General features: G+C 41.1%; 1 protein-coding gene across 1 annotated transcript in view; it reads left to right on the top strand.

Annotated features, from left to right (window-relative positions):
* Window positions 1-20,434, top strand: part of LOC121192578 (chromodomain-helicase-DNA-binding protein 6-like) — a 38,110-nt gene that overhangs the window by 1,659 nt on the left and 16,017 nt on the right. The window contains 18 exon segments of the mRNA XM_041054320.1: window positions 875-924; window positions 1,767-2,341; window positions 2,734-2,772; window positions 3,174-3,205; window positions 4,793-4,910; window positions 6,061-6,214; window positions 7,625-7,717; window positions 10,510-10,575; window positions 10,720-10,766; window positions 13,251-13,368; window positions 13,888-13,974; window positions 14,118-14,255; window positions 15,927-16,042; window positions 17,427-17,670; window positions 18,063-18,239; window positions 18,364-18,507; window positions 18,817-18,915; window positions 19,567-19,723. Of these exon segments, the coding sequence (XP_040910254.1) occupies window positions 895-924; window positions 1,767-2,341; window positions 2,734-2,772; window positions 3,174-3,205; window positions 4,793-4,910; window positions 6,061-6,214; window positions 7,625-7,717; window positions 10,510-10,575; window positions 10,720-10,766; window positions 13,251-13,368; window positions 13,888-13,974; window positions 14,118-14,255; window positions 15,927-16,042; window positions 17,427-17,670; window positions 18,063-18,239; window positions 18,364-18,507; window positions 18,817-18,915; window positions 19,567-19,723 (2,434 nt within the window). The 5' untranslated portion in view covers window positions 875-894.

Below are 20,434 nucleotides of genomic sequence, written 5' to 3'. Positions count from 1 at the left end.
GCAAAGGTCATTTCTAAAAACGCTTTGTGATCATTAAAGGGTGCAGAATGCTCCTTTTTGTAAGTTGACAGAACAGAGTATATATACTATATATCATTAAATTAAAAAACACTTGAGGCAACTGTGTGACACTCAGCCTCTTAGAGGGGAAACTTTCAAGAATCCACCTGTTGGAGAAAAAAATGCATGAACAAAGGTGTTTGAGTGTATTCTGTGATAACAGATGTTACATGTTTTCTGCATTTGAATTGAAATGGCTTGTGCTCATCTTCTGATGGCACTATTTGGAATCAGTGTTGTGTTAAATAATAAAAAAAGGAAATACTGTCAAAAGACACAGCATTCACACAGCATGTTACACTCAACCAGGCTGTGATGGTTTTTTGTGTTTTCTACCAGAAGAAAAACCCAGACAAACAAACAATGGGTGACAGAGGAGAAGACCTTTTCATGGAGTGCACACTCACTGCTGGGATGAAGGTGGTTTCTGTTGTGTTCTGTTGTGTTGCTGAGAAGCTGAGAAGACATCTGCAGATTCACATTAACGTTTTAGATCGTAGTATAGTCACTGCAGGTGCCACTGTACAGTGAAACTATCCTTGGTAAAGCTTGTGTATATTTCTGTATTATAAAAGTTGTTGAATATAAGTACAGGCTGAGGTGAGATGTATCGAAGGGGATGAGAAAGTTAAAAGAATGAATGACTGATGGAGGCAATGGGGTTTGACAGCAACTCCAAAAAAGGCATTAATGTGTTTTCACTTCATCCAAACTTCCATAGGCACATACACAGATGGGTGACAGATTAAAGGAAAGATTTGTTTCTGTGTGCATTTCTGGAAGTAATATGAATTATGTCCTTTTCTGTTAACAGATGCAGTGAAGGGACAGAAGATGAAGGTGGACAAAAAGGACAAGCAGCAGGTTTGTATTGTCTCACACACACACACAGAGTCACATAGAAAGTAGGTCATTCATAAAAATCTCCATACATGAAGCAGCTTTGATACTAAATAAAAACGTGATTTTTAAGCTTCAGTTTCGAGTGTTTTCAGCGTGCACATTACGGACATATTCAAGAGCCCACAACACAAATACAAAAGCCACAAGTTGAAACAAGCCAACATCAACTCTTCTCGTAGTGATGCGTAGTGATTTCCTTCCCTCTTAGGATGAATTGTAATCACTTTGATGATCCCCTGAGTTTTCATCTAGCGCCACCATTAGGTCTTACTTTGTCCAATACTTTGATTTATGACCAGATAGCTGCCAAATGACAATGAATAATATATTAGCAGCTCAAAGCTCCACTGTGCCTGAAAGTGCAGCCTCGCAGAACTGCTAGCAGCACTGGACACATGCTAAATCACAGTCTTCTTGCTAAAACGGCCTTAATGCCATACACTCCACTGAATTTGGATATGCACAAGTTTTCTCATTGACTCTTTGGTTAGATGTTGTAATGCTGTGTGTGGTCGCACTTTATATAATCGTTTGTAAAGCAGCTTGAAATGGACCAACTCCTCAATCAGTAACATGTCAAGTGAGTTAATATGAGCTTGCACTATAATACTGGTTGTACTGATCGTCATTAGAAAGCAGAAGTAGTGACTAATTAGTGAATGAGAGCAGAATTAGATAGATAGATTGATAGGTAGAGATGCTTTATTCATCCCTCAGAGGGAAATTATGTTACAGCAGCAAGTAAAACAGTCACAAAAAATTATGCTGATCAGCTTCATTTCTGACTCATTTTGCTGTTTCAGATGTTCACTAGTCTCCTGAAGCACTCGTCACCTTCAGCCTCTGCTGCAGCAGCCTCCTCCTCTGCCTCGGACCACAACAGCAACGCACAAACTACAGTTCCCATAATCCCACGGGGATACCTGGTTGTGGGCCCCAAGGGCCAGCTCCGCCTCCTCACCCCCGTGGGCAGCTTGGCAACGTCCAATGACTGCACGACCGCTGGGGCCCACGCCACTGAGCACTCCGGAGGAGCCCCGCGACCTCCTTCCTCCCTGAGCGAGAAGGAGGATGGAGGAGGTGGAGGCAAGGTAAAGAAGAAACGAAAGAAAGAGGACAAGAGAGAATGGGAGAAAGGAGGAGGGGGGGGGGAGGAAAGGGAATGCAGCAAACCAAAGAAACGAAAGGATGAGAAGGTGGCAACAGTGGTCACGCTGAGGAAGAGCAAGGAGCCCAAGGAAGGCAAAGAGCAGAAGGAGGGCAAGACCAAGGCGAAGGAGGACAGGAAAGAGAGCAGGGCAGACCTAAAGAATGTGGGATCAGGGAAAGTGCCAGGCGCCGCAGTATCTCCCGGACCAGCGTTTTTAAGTGGGTTTGTGTGTTGGTGTTGAGTTGAAGGTGCACAGTGGTCGTGTGGGAGGCTGTTACAATGTTCAGTTAAAGCTGGTGGTCTTCTTTATTTGAATGCAGTGTGGAAAAATGAGCAATCAGTGGGAAAAAAAAAAAAAAAAAATATATATATATATATATATATATATATATATATATATATATATATATATATATATATATACACGCACACACAGACGTGGACAAAAATGTTGGTACCCCTCTTTTAATGAAAGAAAAACCCACAATGGTCACTGAAAAAACTTGAAACTGACAAAAATAATAAATAAAAATTTACAGAAAAAGAACCAACGTAATGCAGACATTGCTTTTGAGTTTTTGTTCAACATAATAATTTTAAAAAACAAACTAATGAAACAGGCCTGGACAGAAATGATGGTACCCTTAACTTAATATTTTGTTGCACAACCTTTTGAGGCAATCACTGCAATCAAACGGTTTCTGTAAGTGTCAATGAGACTTCTGCACCTGTCAACAGGTATTTTAGCCCATTCTTCATGAGCAAACTGCTCCAATTGTCTTAGGTTTGAAGGGTGCCTTCTCCAGATGGCATGTTTCAGGTCTTTCCACAGATGTTCAATAGGATTTAGATCAGGACTCATAGAAGGCCACTTCAGAACAGTCCAATGTTTTGCTCTTAGCCATTCTTGGGTGTTTTTAGCTGTGTGTTTTGGGTCATTATCCTGTTGGAGGACCCATGACCTGCGACTGAGACCAAGCTTTCTGACACTAGGCAGCACATTTCGCTCCAGAATGCCTTGATATTCTTGAGATTTCAGTGTACCCTGCACAGATTCAAGACACCCTGTGCCAGATGCAGCAAAGCAGCCCCAGAACATAACCGAGCCTCCTCCATGTTTTACAGTAGGGACAGTGTTCTTTTCTTGGTATGCTTCATTTTTGCGTCTGTGAACATAGAGCTGATGTGCCTTGCCAAAAAGCTCCAGTTTTGTCTCATCTGTCCAAAGGACATTCTCCCAGAAGCTTTGTGGTTTGTCAATATGCATTGTGGCAAATTCCAGTCTCACTTTTTTATGATGTGCTTTCAGCAGTGGTGTCCTCCTTGGTCGTCTCCCATGAAGTCCACTTTGACTCAAACAGCGACGGATGGTGCGATCTGAGACTGATGTACCTTGACCTTCTAGTTCACCTTTAATGTCTTTGGAAGTTGTTCTGGGCTCTTTAGTTACCATTCGAATTATCCGTCTCTTCAGTTGGTCATTAATTTTCCTCTTGCGGCCACGTCCAGGGAGGTTGGCTACAGTTCCGTGGACCTTAAACTTCTGAATAATATGTGCAACTGTGGTCACAGGAACATCAAGTTGCTTGGAGATGGTCTTACAGCCTTTACCTTTAACATGCTTGTCTATGATTTTCTTTCTTATGTCCTGAGACAACTCTCTCTTTCGCTTTCTGTGGTCCATGTTCTGTGTGGTACACACCATGTCAGCAAACAGCACTGTGACTACGTGTCTCCCTTTAAATAGGTAGACTGACTGATTACAAGCTTGACGACACCTGTGGTGCTAATTAGAGGACACACCTTAGTTTAACATGTACCTATGGTCAAATTATTTTCAATCTTTTCTCAGGGTACCATCATTTTTGTCCAGGCCTGTTTCATTAGTTTGTTTTTTAAAATTATTATGTTGAACAACAACTCAAAAGCAATGTCTGAATAACGTTCATTTTCTGAAAATTTTTATTTATTATTATTTTTGTCAGTTTCAAGTTATTTCAGTGACCATTGTGGATTTTTCTTTCATTAAAAGAGGGGTACCAACATTTTTGTCCACGTCTGTATATGTGTGTGTGTGTGTATGTGTGTGTCTGTGTGTGTCTGAAGATGCCACTCCTCGTCGTGAATGAGGATGCTGAATGTGTTTAAAACATGTATTAAGTGGTAATTAAGAGGTTCAAAGTGTGAAAAGGTCAGACGACAGAATAAAAATGGGGAAAATGAGCAGGTTTCCATACTAACTGAGATTTTATAGCCTTTGTTTTGGGCTTACTGCTCTATTATGAGCAAATTCTTTTTAAATATTTTGCAACAGAGACACTGATGTGTATACAGTTCCCCAGTACATCTGAGAAATCCACCAAAGGCAGTGAAAGCATATTTTTTTCCATCACACTGGTGGTTCTGATGCCATCTTGTCTACCTCTGATGGTTTTTGTTGTGCGCCTTAAGCTTTGTGGCTGTGACCTGCTCAACAGTATGAAGCAGTACAGTGCTTTATTGGACAGTTGCAGAACCAGTAAGACAAATAACTCTTTGTGTATTATGGACAAACCCCACTATTGGCTTTAGGAGGGTTAAGACTGACATGATCTGTCTCCAGGACACTTGTTGTCACCTGCTGCTGCCTCTCCTCATGTTCATGTCCTCTTCATTTTCCATTCCTCTCTCCTCCTGCCTCAGGACTCCACTCTGATGTCCCGGGGCAGGTCCAAGGCACCCAGGCCAAGAGCCCTGTCCGGGCCAACCGCAAGACCACAGTCCCTTCAGCGCCAAAACAGAGGGGCTGCAAACCCAGGTAAGACATTCAGGCTGGTTAGTAAATCATGGGAGGAGAAATGAATTTATAATGAGCGGAGGCCAGAAAGAGAAAGAATTAAGTAGAAAGAAAGTGAAAGAGGCTGTGGCTGAAAAGGCCCAGAGGTGGGCAGTGATGGAGTAGGGTGAGCTAGGCTGCAGTAAACCTGTCACCCCCAACAAATTATGCTGTTCTTCTGTGGGCAGCTCCATAACAACTATCTCACTTTGAGGGTATATTCTGGCTTTTTTGCAGCTCAGACTCATGAATGGGGTCCAGCTGTGGCTCAGATGCATGTTGAGCAAAGTGACTCATATGTTACTTGTATTAAGAGAATTATCAATTGATTAAAAAAAAATAAAAAAAGCTGGTACATGTGATGTAGATGATCTTTCCCAGTGTTTCCTGTGCGATGGACAGATCAGCTTCTCTGTGTCTGGGATACATTCACACAGATACACACAGATACACAGGCAGAAGCTTTCAAATTTTACACACAGATCTGAGTATAGAAATTCTTCCCCAAATGAATCTGTTATCTGTTTGTATATGTATATTTATACATATACATATTAAATACATATCGTGATCAACATCATTTTAATATATACCAGGTCCCTCTCCTTCCTCTTTCTCAAATGTTAGAATATTTCACACCAATCTTGCCCTCGGGCTGCTTGTGCAGAAATTTTTTTTTTTTTTGATGATTTATCAAACATGCTTTGGGGTGACCAGCTAATCCTCCCATCTCATAAAGCTGCATTTTGGATCATTAGCTGCTGCATTAGTGGATGATATTCCAGACTGGAAGTGGGTGTTTGGATATCAAGTGGAAAATTATTTTCAGAAACGCGCAGTTAAGATTTAAAAATTTCGCCCTCCTCCTCCACCTCTTGATCCAACAGTGCGGGTGGAGAATTGAATTGAGATCAGGCCAGTGGTTGTCTTTCGTCTTGATGATCACAAAATAATGGCACCAGGAGAGATTAATGAAAAGAGAAGGTTAAATATTTATGTCACATCTAACTATCTTAAACAGTCCTCCAGAACTCCTCAGGGATCAGTGAACTTTCCAGCCTCTGCCTGTGAGCAGACGCTGCTGCAGGCTACTAGTGCTGCTAGTTACTCATCAGAATTCCTCCTCTCTCAGAGACCCTGGTGCAGCGCCAGTGGAGAAGAAGAAGGAGGGGAAGAGGAGAAACCAGGAGCTGGCTGTCCAGGAGGGGGTGGAGAGCGATGATACTACCTCAATGTCAGCCCTCAACATGGGTGGAAAGGACGGCCAGGACCCCCTGGATAATGTGGTGAGGAGACAGAAAGACTGGATAGACCTGAGACACAGTGGGTTAATTAGACTGACTGGGGTAGAGCTGCCTAATTAATCAAGTGTAACTTTATATTATGTTTCAGACATGTGGTTAAAGAAGATTTATGTGGTATTTAAAGTCTTGAAAATCCAGAGAACATTTGTTAGACACTTTAGTTTCAACTGTTGTAAACAAACAGGATCATTGCCAAAGGATTGAAAGACTGTTGGAAAGATGATTCCTAACATGCTGTGACATGTGTCAGGGAACATATGTTTAAATAAAACATTTCATTTGAAAACTGCTGTACCTTCTAATAATCATACATACATTACTACATCCACATTAGTTGGGAATAGAGCTGTGTCGATAAAATCGATTCTCCTGTTCTCATTTTATTTTGTAAGGACTGATACGTACGTGCTCACGTACGAACTCACATCGAATTCACGCATGTGCGCGTGGTGTGACACAACAATGAACATCGTCGGACAGTAAGCAATGCTTAGTTAACGTTAAAAATAAAAAAGTGCAAACTTGGGCATTACTAAATTACGTCGGACACTAAGCACTGCGTACTGTCTGACGCCATGTTCATTGTTTGGTACCCTCACACCACGCGCGCATGCGTGAATTCGATGACACGAGTTCGTACGCGTTCATCACCTGATAAACAACAGTAGACACTTTCTGATCTTTCATCTTATTTTCTGCTTTTCCTCTTTTCTTTTCTTTTCTTCTCATCTCCTCTCTCCCCCTCTTCTTCCTCTCACACTTCCCCATTTCACCCCAATATCTTAAAGTGTTATTCCCTCCATTTCTCCACCTCTGGATTGTCTTCGTGATTCCTTTGATCCCTTCTCCATCACTCCTAACTTCTCAATACTTTTTCTCCTGCTTCACCCGATCCGATCCAGTGTTGGTATCAGGTTCCAATACCAACATAATTCATGGATCGGAAATTTCCGTTGTGACCTACAATTTGTAGGTGAGTTTGTGAAATTTGAAAAACCTTGATTTGTTGCTGCTACAAGAGCCAGTGTACTTAATTTGTGCTGATCAGATCAAGCAGCCCTTTTTATTTCTGTTTTATTTGCAGAGGGGTAATATTGACTGTTAACAGGATTTCCTGTTTTTCTGACCTTATACTTTCCTCAAGTTGCCTTTTAGACATACATGTATACATTCATACATTTCGTACTTGCCTGTAGAAGATTCATTACAGCATCATATAAAATCAACAATAATGAAAATAATAATATTAAAGCAAACAGCTCTGCTGTGGGAATAGTATCGTATCGACAGATATCCAAATTCAGGTATCGGGAAGTGAAAAAATGTGGATTGGTGCATCCCTAGCCTCACCCCCCTCTGTCTCCACGACTGTGTCATCCTTCTTACCTTTAGAAGTGGCGTTCAGGGCGACAGGCCAAGAGGAGGAAATACAACACCGGTCGCATCTCGGCGCTTAACGCCACCGCGCTGGCATGGCTGGCCGAGGTAAGGACGCACACAGACTCCCACTTTGTTGTCGGTTTGTGTCTTTTTTATTGCTTCCTTTTTCCTTGTATTATGTCAGTCTCTCCTCTTGTCTCATGAAGAACAAGGTGATTCTTTCCATTACAAAGATTTCATAAATGATATCATGCCAGTCATCTGTAGATGGGGTGTCTGGCTGAAGCCATTTCCTTGTAATTGCTTTTCCAGCAGCTACACTCAGTGTTCCAAATACAGTACTAGTCAAAATTATTGGCACCCCTGAATTTGAAGTACATCATTCCAAATACCATCAGAAATAAATAACCACAATGTTTTAATAAAATGTCCATGCTTACTGAAAAAAGGAAACAAAACCTGCACAATAGTGAAATAATACAAACACAAAATTTATCCCAGTCACCATTATTGGCATCCTATTGATGAGTTTAAATCAGTTCCTCAAATATATATAAAAAAAACCCAAATAATTTTCAGTGTTCACACGAACTGAATTAACCAGGTAATGATGGTTTTATTGTATGAAAAAGGGCTGGTGCTTTGACCAAGAGAAAAGCCTCAGAAATGCTGCTATCAAAAAACACAACAATTCCAAAGGCTACATGGCGATCGCCAAAGACCGTGAATTCCCTGTTTCAACAGTTTCTAATGTCATCAAGGAGTTTCGCAGTCATGAAACTGTTCAGACGCTTCTAGGACATGAAACTCAGTGAGAGGAGTCTTTGAAGGTTGGTGCAGGTTGTGGGGAAAAAAAAAACACCTGGCAAAACATCTGTTGCATCTGTTTTGAGCTGTGTATCTAAACTTTTCTAAAATGATTCACATGATTGTTGTGTAAGTATCAGCGTATGGAATTTGTTGTAGGGTCTTTTGCTTTATAAATTATTTTTCCTGTTTGTTGCTTCTTTAATTTGTGAGTGAGCAGTTTAGCCAATTTTCCTCTTGTTTTGTGTTTGTTTCAGAAACATACACATATCAGAAAGCAGCAGTGGGGACACTTCCTTGTTATAATTTTTGTCTATATAACCTTTTATATCCATCCTTATTTTCTGCCTCGTCGGTTTAGAAACCCTGCGTTTAGCCTCTAGATAGTGCTCTTCTCTGCAGAACCTAATATCAAATCGATAGAAATTGGGATGTGATCTCACAAGTCCATGGTTCCAATATTGCAGTTGACCACCTTTTATAAATATCAATGTAACATAAAAATAATAGTCAAGCCAAGAATAGACAGAATTCACGTCTCAGAGTCCCAGCTCTTCCATCAGTAATTTTATATTTTTGTAGTTTTCTTCTCCCCTATGAAGCAAGAATGAACCTTATTCAGAGTTGGGTGAAGTGAACATTAAAGGCTCCCTCACAAATTAGGATACCCTGAGCCTCTGAGATTAATAATTCAAAGATTTGTTTATAGAATTTTCATTCAGATCCCGGAGGAGAGAAGTAACTGAAACACCCTGCGGATATTACTGTCACTATCTTTCTTTTCATGTGTGCACTCATTTACATTATAAGAAGTTACTTTAATTGACTTGATATAGTTTAAGCCCCCGCAAGCCTAAATAATATCCTGCACCACTGCTGCTGCAAGGAACAGTAGCACTAACATAATAATACGGAATAATAAAACGGAATAATGAACCAAACTGTGAATAATAAGATAATAGGGGTGGTTAATCCGTCGAATTTCCTGATTCCATTCCATTCTGATTATTGACGTCTCGATTAGATTAGCAATCGATTAATGAGTTTCCATTTGACAACAGTAACCCAAAAGGTGCTCTCAGAGCACCTTCAGTATTGTGTCTCTATTGGGTCTTTCTAGCATGGTCAGCTCGCTGGCTGGTTCTGTTACAGGGTGTTTTGTTATGACTGTTAGACAACAGCTCTCCCTTGTGTTTAAATCCTGTATGACAGCCAATAACTGGAGAGTCACTGCTGTGTATGACCAAAAAAAAAAAAAATCGATCTTTGGAAATTTAATAATCAACTCATAATCGTCCACAATATAATTGTGATTAATCAGTAAAAATTTTTCACCCCTATAAGATAATATAAAGGTCTCTTTCATGGCCTTATAACTCTGTTAGTATGATAGGGGACCCTGTTCAGGTCCCTCATGTCCAGTGAGAGGTGTACCGACCCCAAATCGACCCTCCAAATAGGTTGATTTGTCTCATAATATTATCCTCAGCATTGTTTAAGAGTCCTAGAAGATATATTATTTTTAGTGTTATGAATTAATTTACAATGAATATGAATTTTTAATTCTTACTTTGTCTTATAGGAACCTGCCTCTCTGTGTTGCCACCACCAAATCGGCGAGACTGAAGTCCCAGTTTTAGTTTATCGCAGTAGAAAATCTTTGTGTTGTGTAGATGTCACTGTCTGAAGCGGCAAACTGATAAGCTTGTTTGCTTGTGTGAGGCCAGCCTAACTAAAGTAGTTCAATACAACACCGCACAATAAATCCACCTTTATTCAAGTTCTAATGTTGATTCAGCTTCATTTTGTGCCACTGTTGAGTTGTGTTATGCTGTGTATGGATATGTATCATGTTATACTGAGAGCTTCTAATATTTAGTTTGCACTCATTGATATAAACAGGGTGGACAAACTGTTGCTAGCAGCTCTGTGTGATATATTATCTGATAATTATTGATGTGTAGTACGCAGTTTAGACTCTGTGAACTGCTCATGTAAGTCTTTGTTGCACTGCTGCTGTAAGCGAAAACTCTGTGGGCTGCTAATCTTTCCTGTCTCTCTCTCCCTCTCTCTCTCTCTCTCTCTCTCAGGAGCCTCCTGAAGATGAGGCCAACATCATTGAGAAAATTCTGTCTGTCAGAACAATGAAGAAAGAGGTGAAGAAGAAAGAACACACACACACAATCTCATGGATGCACTTTTTTGAATGGAATTCCTTTTTTATAGATTATAAATGTTATGTTTATATATTTATTTCTCCTTAATCTGTGTCTCTGTCTCCTAAGACTTCATCGTCAGAGGACCAAGTGGAGGAGACAGAGGAGTTTTACGTCAAGTACAGAAATTTGTGAGTCTCTTTATCATTGCTCAGTCATACATTGAAATACACTGGCTCTTTATATTTGTGACACTTTAAAGGCTCTGGTTTCATATGGTGTTTTGGCAGAGTGGTACTTTAAGAATTTTTCTTTGCCTGTTTGATGTTGAGGGGACTTGTCATGCACAGTGGATGAAGAGGCTCAGATGAGGAGGATGTTGCTGGCAAACCACTGGCTCACTGCAGCTTTGGTGTCATTTCTTTTGTTATGTCTGCATTCTGCAGTGTCTACTGCCCACCTGCTCAGACCAGGTGAACCATGCCAGGGATGTTTTATCCACCCTACTGACATACGATACACGAGGGGGAACAGAATATTAGAACCACCCCTCAGTGTAATGCAATCCAGGCGTTTATTTACCCAGCGGCTGAAGTTTCCTTGAGTGAACCCCCCTGGCTTTTCAGCAGCTTCAGTTCAGCTGTTTGTTCTGTGGCTCTGTTGGTGGATACTCCAGGATGAAGTGCTTGTGATCACTGGAGCTGTTTCATGTGGCTGTGCTGGTGTGCCGCTCGCTGCCTACTGGCAGGGACGGGGACATATGCTTATATGGAGTGCATTTGGCATGAGACAGCAGATATGATGTTGAATCGCTGTCAGCTGATAATCAGCCTTTATCACTTGGATTCAGCCACGACAAGCTGTGTAAAATCAGTTTTTATGAGTCTGGATTTTATCTGTAGCTTATGATGCTTTTGATGATGCACTTGCCGAATGAAGCTGTTGTTTTAAGTGGGAATAAGCAGCATGTGGCATTCTGGGTGCCAGAAGCAAATGGAGAGCAAACAATGCCCACCCGCCTCAAACTGGCACAGCACTGGTTGGGTTCTGGAGCTCACTCTAAGGAGCTGCTTCTTGAGGCTGCACCTGATTACAGATGTACAATCTACAGCAAGTCCTAGGTGTCCATGTGCAGCCTCAGAGGAGCTGAGAGTCACCCTGTTGACTGGTGAAAACTTATCAGCAGTGTCTTGTGTTGTTTAGTGAATAGTTTTTATGACATGATTTCTCCCAGGGAAGTTGACTTTGCACACACGGGCTGTTTTTCAGCAGTGGTCTGTTCTCCAGAGTCAGTGAAGTGTTTCTCAGCAGCCTCTCTTTGGGGAGAGCAGAGAGCTTTTCATCATCTTACCGAGGCTCAGCTCTTCAAGCCAGTCCTCTGGACTCCGGTTCTCTGGAGATCCTCCTGATTGTTCCTGCACTTTGTATCTTTAATAAAGGTTCTACACAGATGTAGTGGCTTCGCAAATCCTCAGAGTTGCTGAGAGACAGAAGATGGGCCCTATTGTCTGATGCGCTGCAAAAAAAAAATTCCACTTAGACTTTGAACCTAAATTTAACACTTTATTAATAAACAAAAGAAAATCAGCTCATGATAACGTGCTCTAAAATATAATCACAGTAATCACAGTGATCAATGAAAATTAACGGTCAGCAAAAATACGGCGTCCCACCCGCTCTCTCTCTCTCTCTCTCTCTCTCTCTCTCTCTCTCTCTCTCTCTCTCTCTCTAACAAAAGAAATCAACAGGTGAATATCAACTAATATACCCGCCCGCAACCATGTTACCCGCTATCCCCCCAATCAACATGGTCACATCAACACTATCCTAACAATATTAACCTTACTACTAGTAAAACTCCATCATACATTCATGGCTCCTACAGCAGATATACAGTCGTAATATGATCGCACTTTATTCTCAGGGCTGATGAATGAAACATGGAAGATTTGTCTGTTAATTCAAACTAAACAGATGTGAATTCTTTACTTTTCTGTGACTTTTAGAATAATGGATTCACAAATTACAATTAGAGAAAAGTCAAATATTTGTAGTGTAAAAATCATTATTATACATTCTGCATGATCACATGCAGAAGCATTTGCATTGGCAGTTTAGTAAGTGCATGGTGCAGTGATATTAATATGTGTCCGTTTGTAGATTGTGGTTAATGGATTAGATCATGCATGTCAAACTGTAGCCATAGTAACAACATTTGCTCTGCTTTCTTTCCCGTTGACGAATGATTAGGGAATATACATCACCCAGTGAGACGTCCTCATTGTTCCCCATTCTGTAAGATTCAGTGGTGGCTGCCTGAACAGTCCTTAGGAGGCAGAGGAGGGAAGCTCGTACGTCACAGCTCCTGCCTCAGACCTGTTGCTGACCTCTTGTATAGACTGTCAGAAGGATCACGTTCATTGGTTTTAGCTTTTGCGTCATCTTTCTGTAGCATTTTTATTCCTGACTTTTTGTTTTAGAGCACTTTTAAAAATATTAAATGTAATACCTTGGCTAAATGATGGCCTCAGTCTGGTTTTTCTACGCTGATAAAAAAAAGCTTGTTAGGATCTTATCAGTCTGCCTTGTTTGGCAAAGTGAGAACAATGGAGGTTTTAAGTTTAATGAAATAAAACCTGTGTTGATTTTTTTTTTTTGTTGTTGTGTTACTTTAGTTCCTATCTACACTGCAAATGGGCCACTCTGGAGGAGCTAGAGAAAGATCCCAGAATCCAGCAGAAGATTAAACGCTTCAGGACCAAACAGGCCCAGATGAAACACCTGCTCACCGAGGTAACGGTCACCATCATCCTGTATCTGCTCTTCAGCTCTGGATTGAGGCCTAATCTTCTTCCTTTTGAGTCGTGCTGGGCAGAATCATACGTTATTATCTCACAGAGCCATTACTGAAGCCATTTTCCCATCACAAAGCCTTTATGAAAATGTACATGTGTTTACTTCATATATCAGTGGTGGAGTTAAAATGTAGACAAACAGAACTATACTGACAAAAAAATACATAATGAGTAATAATATTAAGGAAGTATGAACTGTAATAGCCAGTGACAGAGAATGATAATAAACACCACTGGTATGAGGTGGATCCTCACCATGTCTCTGCTGTGTTCTTATGTTAAGGCTTTTTCTTTAAGGTTATCTTTTGTTATTTTCAGCTCTTAGCTTGTTTCACAGACTTTATACAGAATGTTGCTTTGTCACATTAATCCCTGACCTGATGGACAAGGAAGAATCAATAGTCTCTTGTCGTCTCTTTTTTTTCTTTCCCCTTCTCTTTCTGTCTTCTTTTCTCAGCCTGATGAAGACTTATTTAACCCAGACTATGTAGAGGTGGACAGAGTGCTGGACGTGGCTGTTACCACAGATACTGAGACCAGAGAGGTAGGGAATACATTAACAGAGACATAGTCTCTCAGCACTGTTTGTCTGCTATGAAAGTGGTTATTACTGAAGGTCCTCGGTGTGGTGGTACGCACTCAGTCCTGTGACACACACACACAGAGTTTTTCTTGATGTTGGTGTAGGAGGTGACCCATTACCTCGTTAAGTGGTGCAGTCTCTCGTATGAGGAGGCGACGTGGGAGCTGCAGGAGGACTTGGACCCAGAGAAGATCAGAGAGTTTGAGGAGATCCAGAAGCTGCCGGCAGACCTCAGACACACCGTGAGTAGAAAAATAATAGAAGATGAGTAAAAATGAAGAGAAGAGCTGCTGTTGCGTTTGATGCAATACTTTGAAATGGAAAAGAAATGTGTAGTTCAATGCTGCACAGCTTCAGTCATCCATTCAGGATCATTATCATAGAACTACACGTTTACTGTGTAAAGAGAAATAAGAACAACAAATTGATGTGTAAAGTGGTTTAACATTGTTGGCAGAGGGGAGATCACTAGCAACTAAATCCAAATCTTTTCAGATAAAGGCCTGGTGCAGCTCTGTTTGTTACCGTTTAGTTTCACCTCGTGGTTCCTTGTGTTCATGTTGTCTGTTTGGGAGCAGAGCTTGTTTTCACCCTGACCGTTTTTCTGTGACTGACGTTCAGAAGCTGCGGTGGTGTTTGCTCGGAGCATTTAATTTAACATTCGTCACATCGATCGAAGAAATATTTTTTATATTCTCACTTCTCTAAGTGGTGTGTGTGTGTCTTATCTGCACCTGTAGCCATTTTTTGTAGCAGTTTTTCTGGCTCTGGTTCAGGAAGCTGACGTCCTTCTTCTCTGTGCCGTCTTCAAAACTCCCAACGGTTTGGTTGTTGTTCTGGCGCAGAAAACAGATGTCTACGATGTGGGTGGCAGTTCAGATGTGTTCAGCAAGGCTATATTAGATAAGTGGTGGGAGAAAACATTTACACGTTGTGTTTAGGATGGTGGGCAAACCAGAGGAAATAAAGTGCACAGCACAGCACCATAATGGCTTTATGTTTCATCTCCAGCTCTTCCTGCAGAACAGACGACCTGTGCTGCTCACATCTCCACAACCACTCTCCCTCAGATTCACTTTCTTGGCCTTGGCATTTTCTTTTCCAGTGTTAATGAACACAAACACAAAAAAACCCTGGGAGGTTTTTTTTTCTCTTTTCAAGCTGAAGGTTTGCACCATCAGGTTTTGTGTTTGCTTTTAGAAGTGACGCTGAGCTTTTGAAAACCCTCACAATCAAATCCGTGGAAAACATCTGCTGCTCTTTGACCCACAGTCCTCTCCACATCTGTGCTTCCCTTTGTTTAGTGCGGGTGTCACTTTGAAGTCCAGACAAGAAACTACAGGAGAGGTCATTTGATGTGAGCAGAGCACAGATGTTAGTTTTGTGGCAGTTGTGTGTATTTTGTGCAGGTCATCAGTCTTCTGACTGGCCTGTCAGTACATTTACTTTGCTGGATGTTGAACATAGCTGCAGTTTTCTGGAGTCTCTTTCAGCTCAGGATTGAGACCCAAGCAAATTATTCTTACTCTTCAAAAACTAGTCTCATCACTTATTACATCCTGTTACTCTGCTTATTTTGTTAGTTGTCCATTCAACCTCCAAAATCTGTGTCACCTTTGAAAACTGGAACAGCTCATTTAGCTCCTTTCTGATCTGTCAGGGGAACCAAATAGTTTTAATGTCTGAGATTCTCCTCGTTCTTTTATCTATGTAGTGTGAATGATTCAACTGAGATAAAGAAACGTTTTCACATCACATCTAATAAGAGCTTGTTCAGAATCGTAATCTTTAAGTAGTTCAGCTTTAATCTGATGGATGATAACCTACTACATTTGGTTTGCTAATTACTGAAACTGGTGCTGAAATTAAAGTGTGTGTGTGTGTGTGCGTGTATGCGTGTGCTCATATCACAGGAACGTCCTCCTCTGGAAAAACAGCTGGAACACTCCAGAGATTACCGCAATGGAAACCAGCTCAGAGAATACCAGTTAGAGGGAATGAACTGGTTACTGTTCAACTGGTACAACAGGTGAATACACACACACCAAAGTAATTTGATTAGCTGAGAACACTGTGATGAAGAAAAACATCCTCACTGACCAGATTTGTTGTTGTAAACCAAATCAAAAATGAACATTTGCTGTTAAATAAAACACAAATGAAACACTGAGAACAAAAACAGGTTGGCACAGCGCTCATGGTCACACTGGGACTGCATCCGTTTTCCACTGTTAAATGAGAAATTTCCACTGAGGTAGAAGGTGGACAAATGGAGGCAGCTCACTCAGCACTCAACACTTCTCCGGTGTTCAGACACTCACAGACCCACTCCAGCTGTGAGGACCTGTAATGACTTGATTCCATAAAGTCACGTTCATTCCGTGAATCCTGACCAGAATCCTGTGTAACACAGACTAGACTCAGCCCTGCGTCTGATCTGATGAATTCCCGTCACTAAAAGAGATTTGTGTTGAAGTGCCTCTCACTTTAAAGATTGTTCTTTCACCTTAAATTGGAAAAATGCAAAAAAACAAAATTTTTCCAATATCAATGTACAGGACTGTGTTTAGCTCTTTTAGCTTGAGGTAACAGTCTGATTCAGAATCAGTTATCAAACCTTGGTTGCTGACACTGCCTCCTGATCCATCCCCTCCCACAGAGACTTTATTTGAATCTGATGCAGGGAGGGAAGAAATCCACAGTTAGTGTAAAGATACAGTAAAGACATTTTAAAGTTCATCTGAGGCTTCAGCAACCTGAGTTAGTCAGATGCAGTAGATGTTTTCTATACTCTGTTTTTTTTGTTCCATCCTTTGTTCCTCTCTGTGCTGGCACAGATAGTGTGTGCTGGCTGAGCCGCAGCAGATTAACTTGATTTGTCAAACTCAGATTGCAAAGCCTCAAACAGCATGAAGCTTTAGCTGGACATTCAAATATTATTTATACACAGACTGATGTGGATGTTGTCACTCATCCCTTAGAATGAAAACACTTTAAAAGTACTGAAAGGAAAAACAGGTACAGTGAACAGAAATCTATTCATACACATGGACGTGTGATTGAACCTGTCCTGACTGTGCTGTTTCATCTTTTCTGTTCCATCAATCTGTTAGAATGAGAGAGGAAAACACAGCATCACTCTCATCCCCAACAGAAGGCAAATAAAATGACAATAAATGTGTAAAAAAAAAAAAAATTGTACATAGTTAAAGAAGGCTCACCATCTGATTCACACGTGAATCTTTCTTATTGCCCTCACCTGTGATTCTGTGTATCTGAGTGTTGACACAAACCCATGAACACATCGTAGAAACGACTGGATTTGACTAGAAATGAGCATTTTATTAGAGTTGTTAGGCTCCCTCTGTCCTCTGTCCTCTCGTGCTCACTCACGTCTTTGTTTGCCTACCTAGAAAAAACTGCATCCTGGCAGATGAGATGGGTTTGGGAAAGACCATCCAGTCCATCACCTTCCTGAATGAGATCTTCAACATGGGGATCCGCGGCCCCTTCCTCATCATCGCCCCCCTGTCCACCATCAGCAACTGGGAGAGGGAGTTTCGCACATGGACGCACATGAATGTCGTCGTGTATCACGGCTCCCAGATCAGCCGGCAGATGATCCGGCAGTACGAGATGTTTCACAGAGACCCGCAGGTGGTGTTTGAGTTTTTATTGATCTGTGCATAGTCATGGCCTCTCATCCATCACCCAGTGAACGAGTGAGACGTTTTTAATAAATAGAACCAAAGGGAGACGGTGTAGATGGCTGTCTGAAGTGCTGACGTTGAGCTGTCGCTGGCTTCATCAAAGTCACTGTGTTGTGAGTCACAGTAACATCTGCTGGTTTTAAAAAGATTTCAGAAACTTTTCCAGTTCCTTAGAAAAACAGTCTTAAAAGATATTTTAAAAAATCTACATTATCTTTTTATTGACAGCTCATCTTGACGGTTCATCTTTAATTCCTTTAAGGTCAGGAAATGAATGAATGCATGACGTACCGCGCCATCATTTAAATGTGTCGCTCTCCCCCTGTCTCTCGCCCACAGGGTTACACTATCCCAGGTGTGCTGAAGTTTCACGGGCTGATCACCACCTTTGAGATGATCATGGCCGACTGTCCGGAGCTGAAGAAGCTGCACTGGCGCTGTGTGGTGATCGACGAAGCTCATCGACTGAAGAACAGGAAGTGCAAACTGCTGGAGGGACTCAGGCTCATGAACCTGGTCAGTCTGAGTGTAATATTGTGAAACAGTGCTAGTGGATGGAAATCCAAATGGAATTTGCATTTTACATTTGGATGAATGTTTCATGTTTTTTTAAAGATGTTCCTTTCCCTGTTTCTAACAGGAACACAAGGTTCTGCTAACAGGAACCCCTCTGCAGAACTCTGTGGAAGAGTTGTTCAGTCTGTTGAACTTCTTGGAGCCGCTGCAGTTTCCCTCAGAGAGCAGCTTCCTGGAAGAGTTTGGAGACCTGAAAACAGATGAACAGGTGTGTTCACGTAGACTCTACATGTACAGACAGACCAACTCGGAAACTTAAAAGGGAACTCCACCAACTCCACCCATCCGAGTCGTTGCTGTTTCCCATCGTGATTGTTTTTCAGGAACTTGTCTGTGCCTCTGCTTTTTTTCTCTCATTTTTCTTTTTCTCAGAACAAAAATACTTTAGATTTTGAAAAACGCTCTCAGTGTCGACATAAAGAGGAGGGAACATACTTGACTTTTTTCACACAAGAAAAAAAAATAGACCATTTGCATTCATGTCACATTCAGCCCTCCCCCCTTTTCTCTCCAACAGGTGAAGAAGCTTCAGGCCATTTTGAAGCCCATGATGTTACGGAGACTGAAAGATGATGTAGAGAAAAACCTGGCACCTAAAGAAGAGACCATCATAGAGGTAGAGTTTTACAAGAACAAACAGTCCCATAAACCAAGGGATTTTTTAGGCTTTCCATGAACGAGAAGAACTGGGATCCCACTTCCTCCTGTTTTGGCTGAATTAAAACTTTTAGCTGAAACATCACAACAAAAGCTTAATTAATGTGGCAACAATAATGAGTCTAGGAATGAGAGTTGTTTTCATCAACGTATTTTGTATTTATTAGTCTTTAGTCACTACAGAATAATAAATGAAGTTAGAATTAAATTGTAAATAAAAGAGTTTTGGTATTTTATTATATGAGCAAACAGATCCAGGGTTCAGTTCCACTAAATTCAGCTTCAGTCTGTCTGTGTGGAATTAACATGTTCTTCACATGTCTGTGTTCGTTTCCTCCTGGAGTCCAAACACATGCTGCTTAGGTGAATTAGAAACACAGAAACTGGTGTGTGTGTGTGTGTGTGTGTTACTGAACAGGATAAGTGGCAAATACACAGATGAATGGTTGGATGGTTTTATTATTGTCTAAGATTGTTCCTTGGAAATGAAAATCACAGCTCAGTCCATTGTTCTGGCTAAACTGTGAGGGAGTAGGTGCAGAAAGCATAACAACAGAAGCCACGTATAACCAGCCCGAAGACTCACACTCTCGCTTTTGTGTTTCCGTAGGTGGAGCTGACCAACATTCAAAAGAAATACTACCGAGCCATCTTGGAGAAGAACTTCTCCTTCCTGTGCAAAGGAGCAAGCAAACGCAATCTGCCCAACCTCATTAACACCATGATGGAGCTCCGCAAGTGCTGCAACCACCCCTACCTTATCACAGGTGAGAAAACACACACACACACATCACAAATGTGCCAGACGTTCAGTAAAAAGAAAAAAAAAAAAAGGAACTAATGTGTGAGTGCCCCCTGTAATTTATACACCCACACTTTATACTCTCACACACTTTAACACACACACACGATCAGTGACCTTGTTCTTATCCAGCTGTTACTAATGAGAAATTTACTGTCAGTCCATGATCACACAGCTGTTTACAACGGTAACATGTGCTCAGCCAACAGGCAGTCACAGCAAACGCGGATGGCAGGATACAGTGAGTTAGTTAAGAGTTAATTAGTGGTCAAGTCCAACAAATATTTTCTTTCACAGAGGAACTCAAAAATTGTTTTATGATGGAGAACGTGGGTACAATTTGAGAGATAAACTAAATTTCAAAATTTGCAGTATTCGAACAACTATGAAAAGATTTACCATATCAAGCAGTGGAGTAAAACTGTGGAACAAACTGGATGTGGAACTTAATGTTCAAACCTCAGACAGTTTAAAAACAAATATAAACAGATGATCTTTAATAGGTACAGGGATGAGGGGGTGCAACTTTCATCGGTGCATGTGCGGTGTTTCTGTAGTACAAGACTACATTAGTTTGTGTATGTTGTGTACATACATACACAAACTGATTACACTGCATATTGCATGCAAGTAACGGTATGTGTGGTATGTATGTGCACAGGGGCATATTAAATGG

This window comes from Toxotes jaculatrix, chromosome 2 (assembly GCF_017976425.1).
Source record: "Toxotes jaculatrix isolate fToxJac2 chromosome 2, fToxJac2.pri, whole genome shotgun sequence".
Taxonomy (NCBI): domain Eukaryota; kingdom Metazoa; phylum Chordata; class Actinopteri; family Toxotidae; genus Toxotes; species Toxotes jaculatrix.
This window is presented reverse-complemented; position numbering and strand designations above follow the sequence as displayed.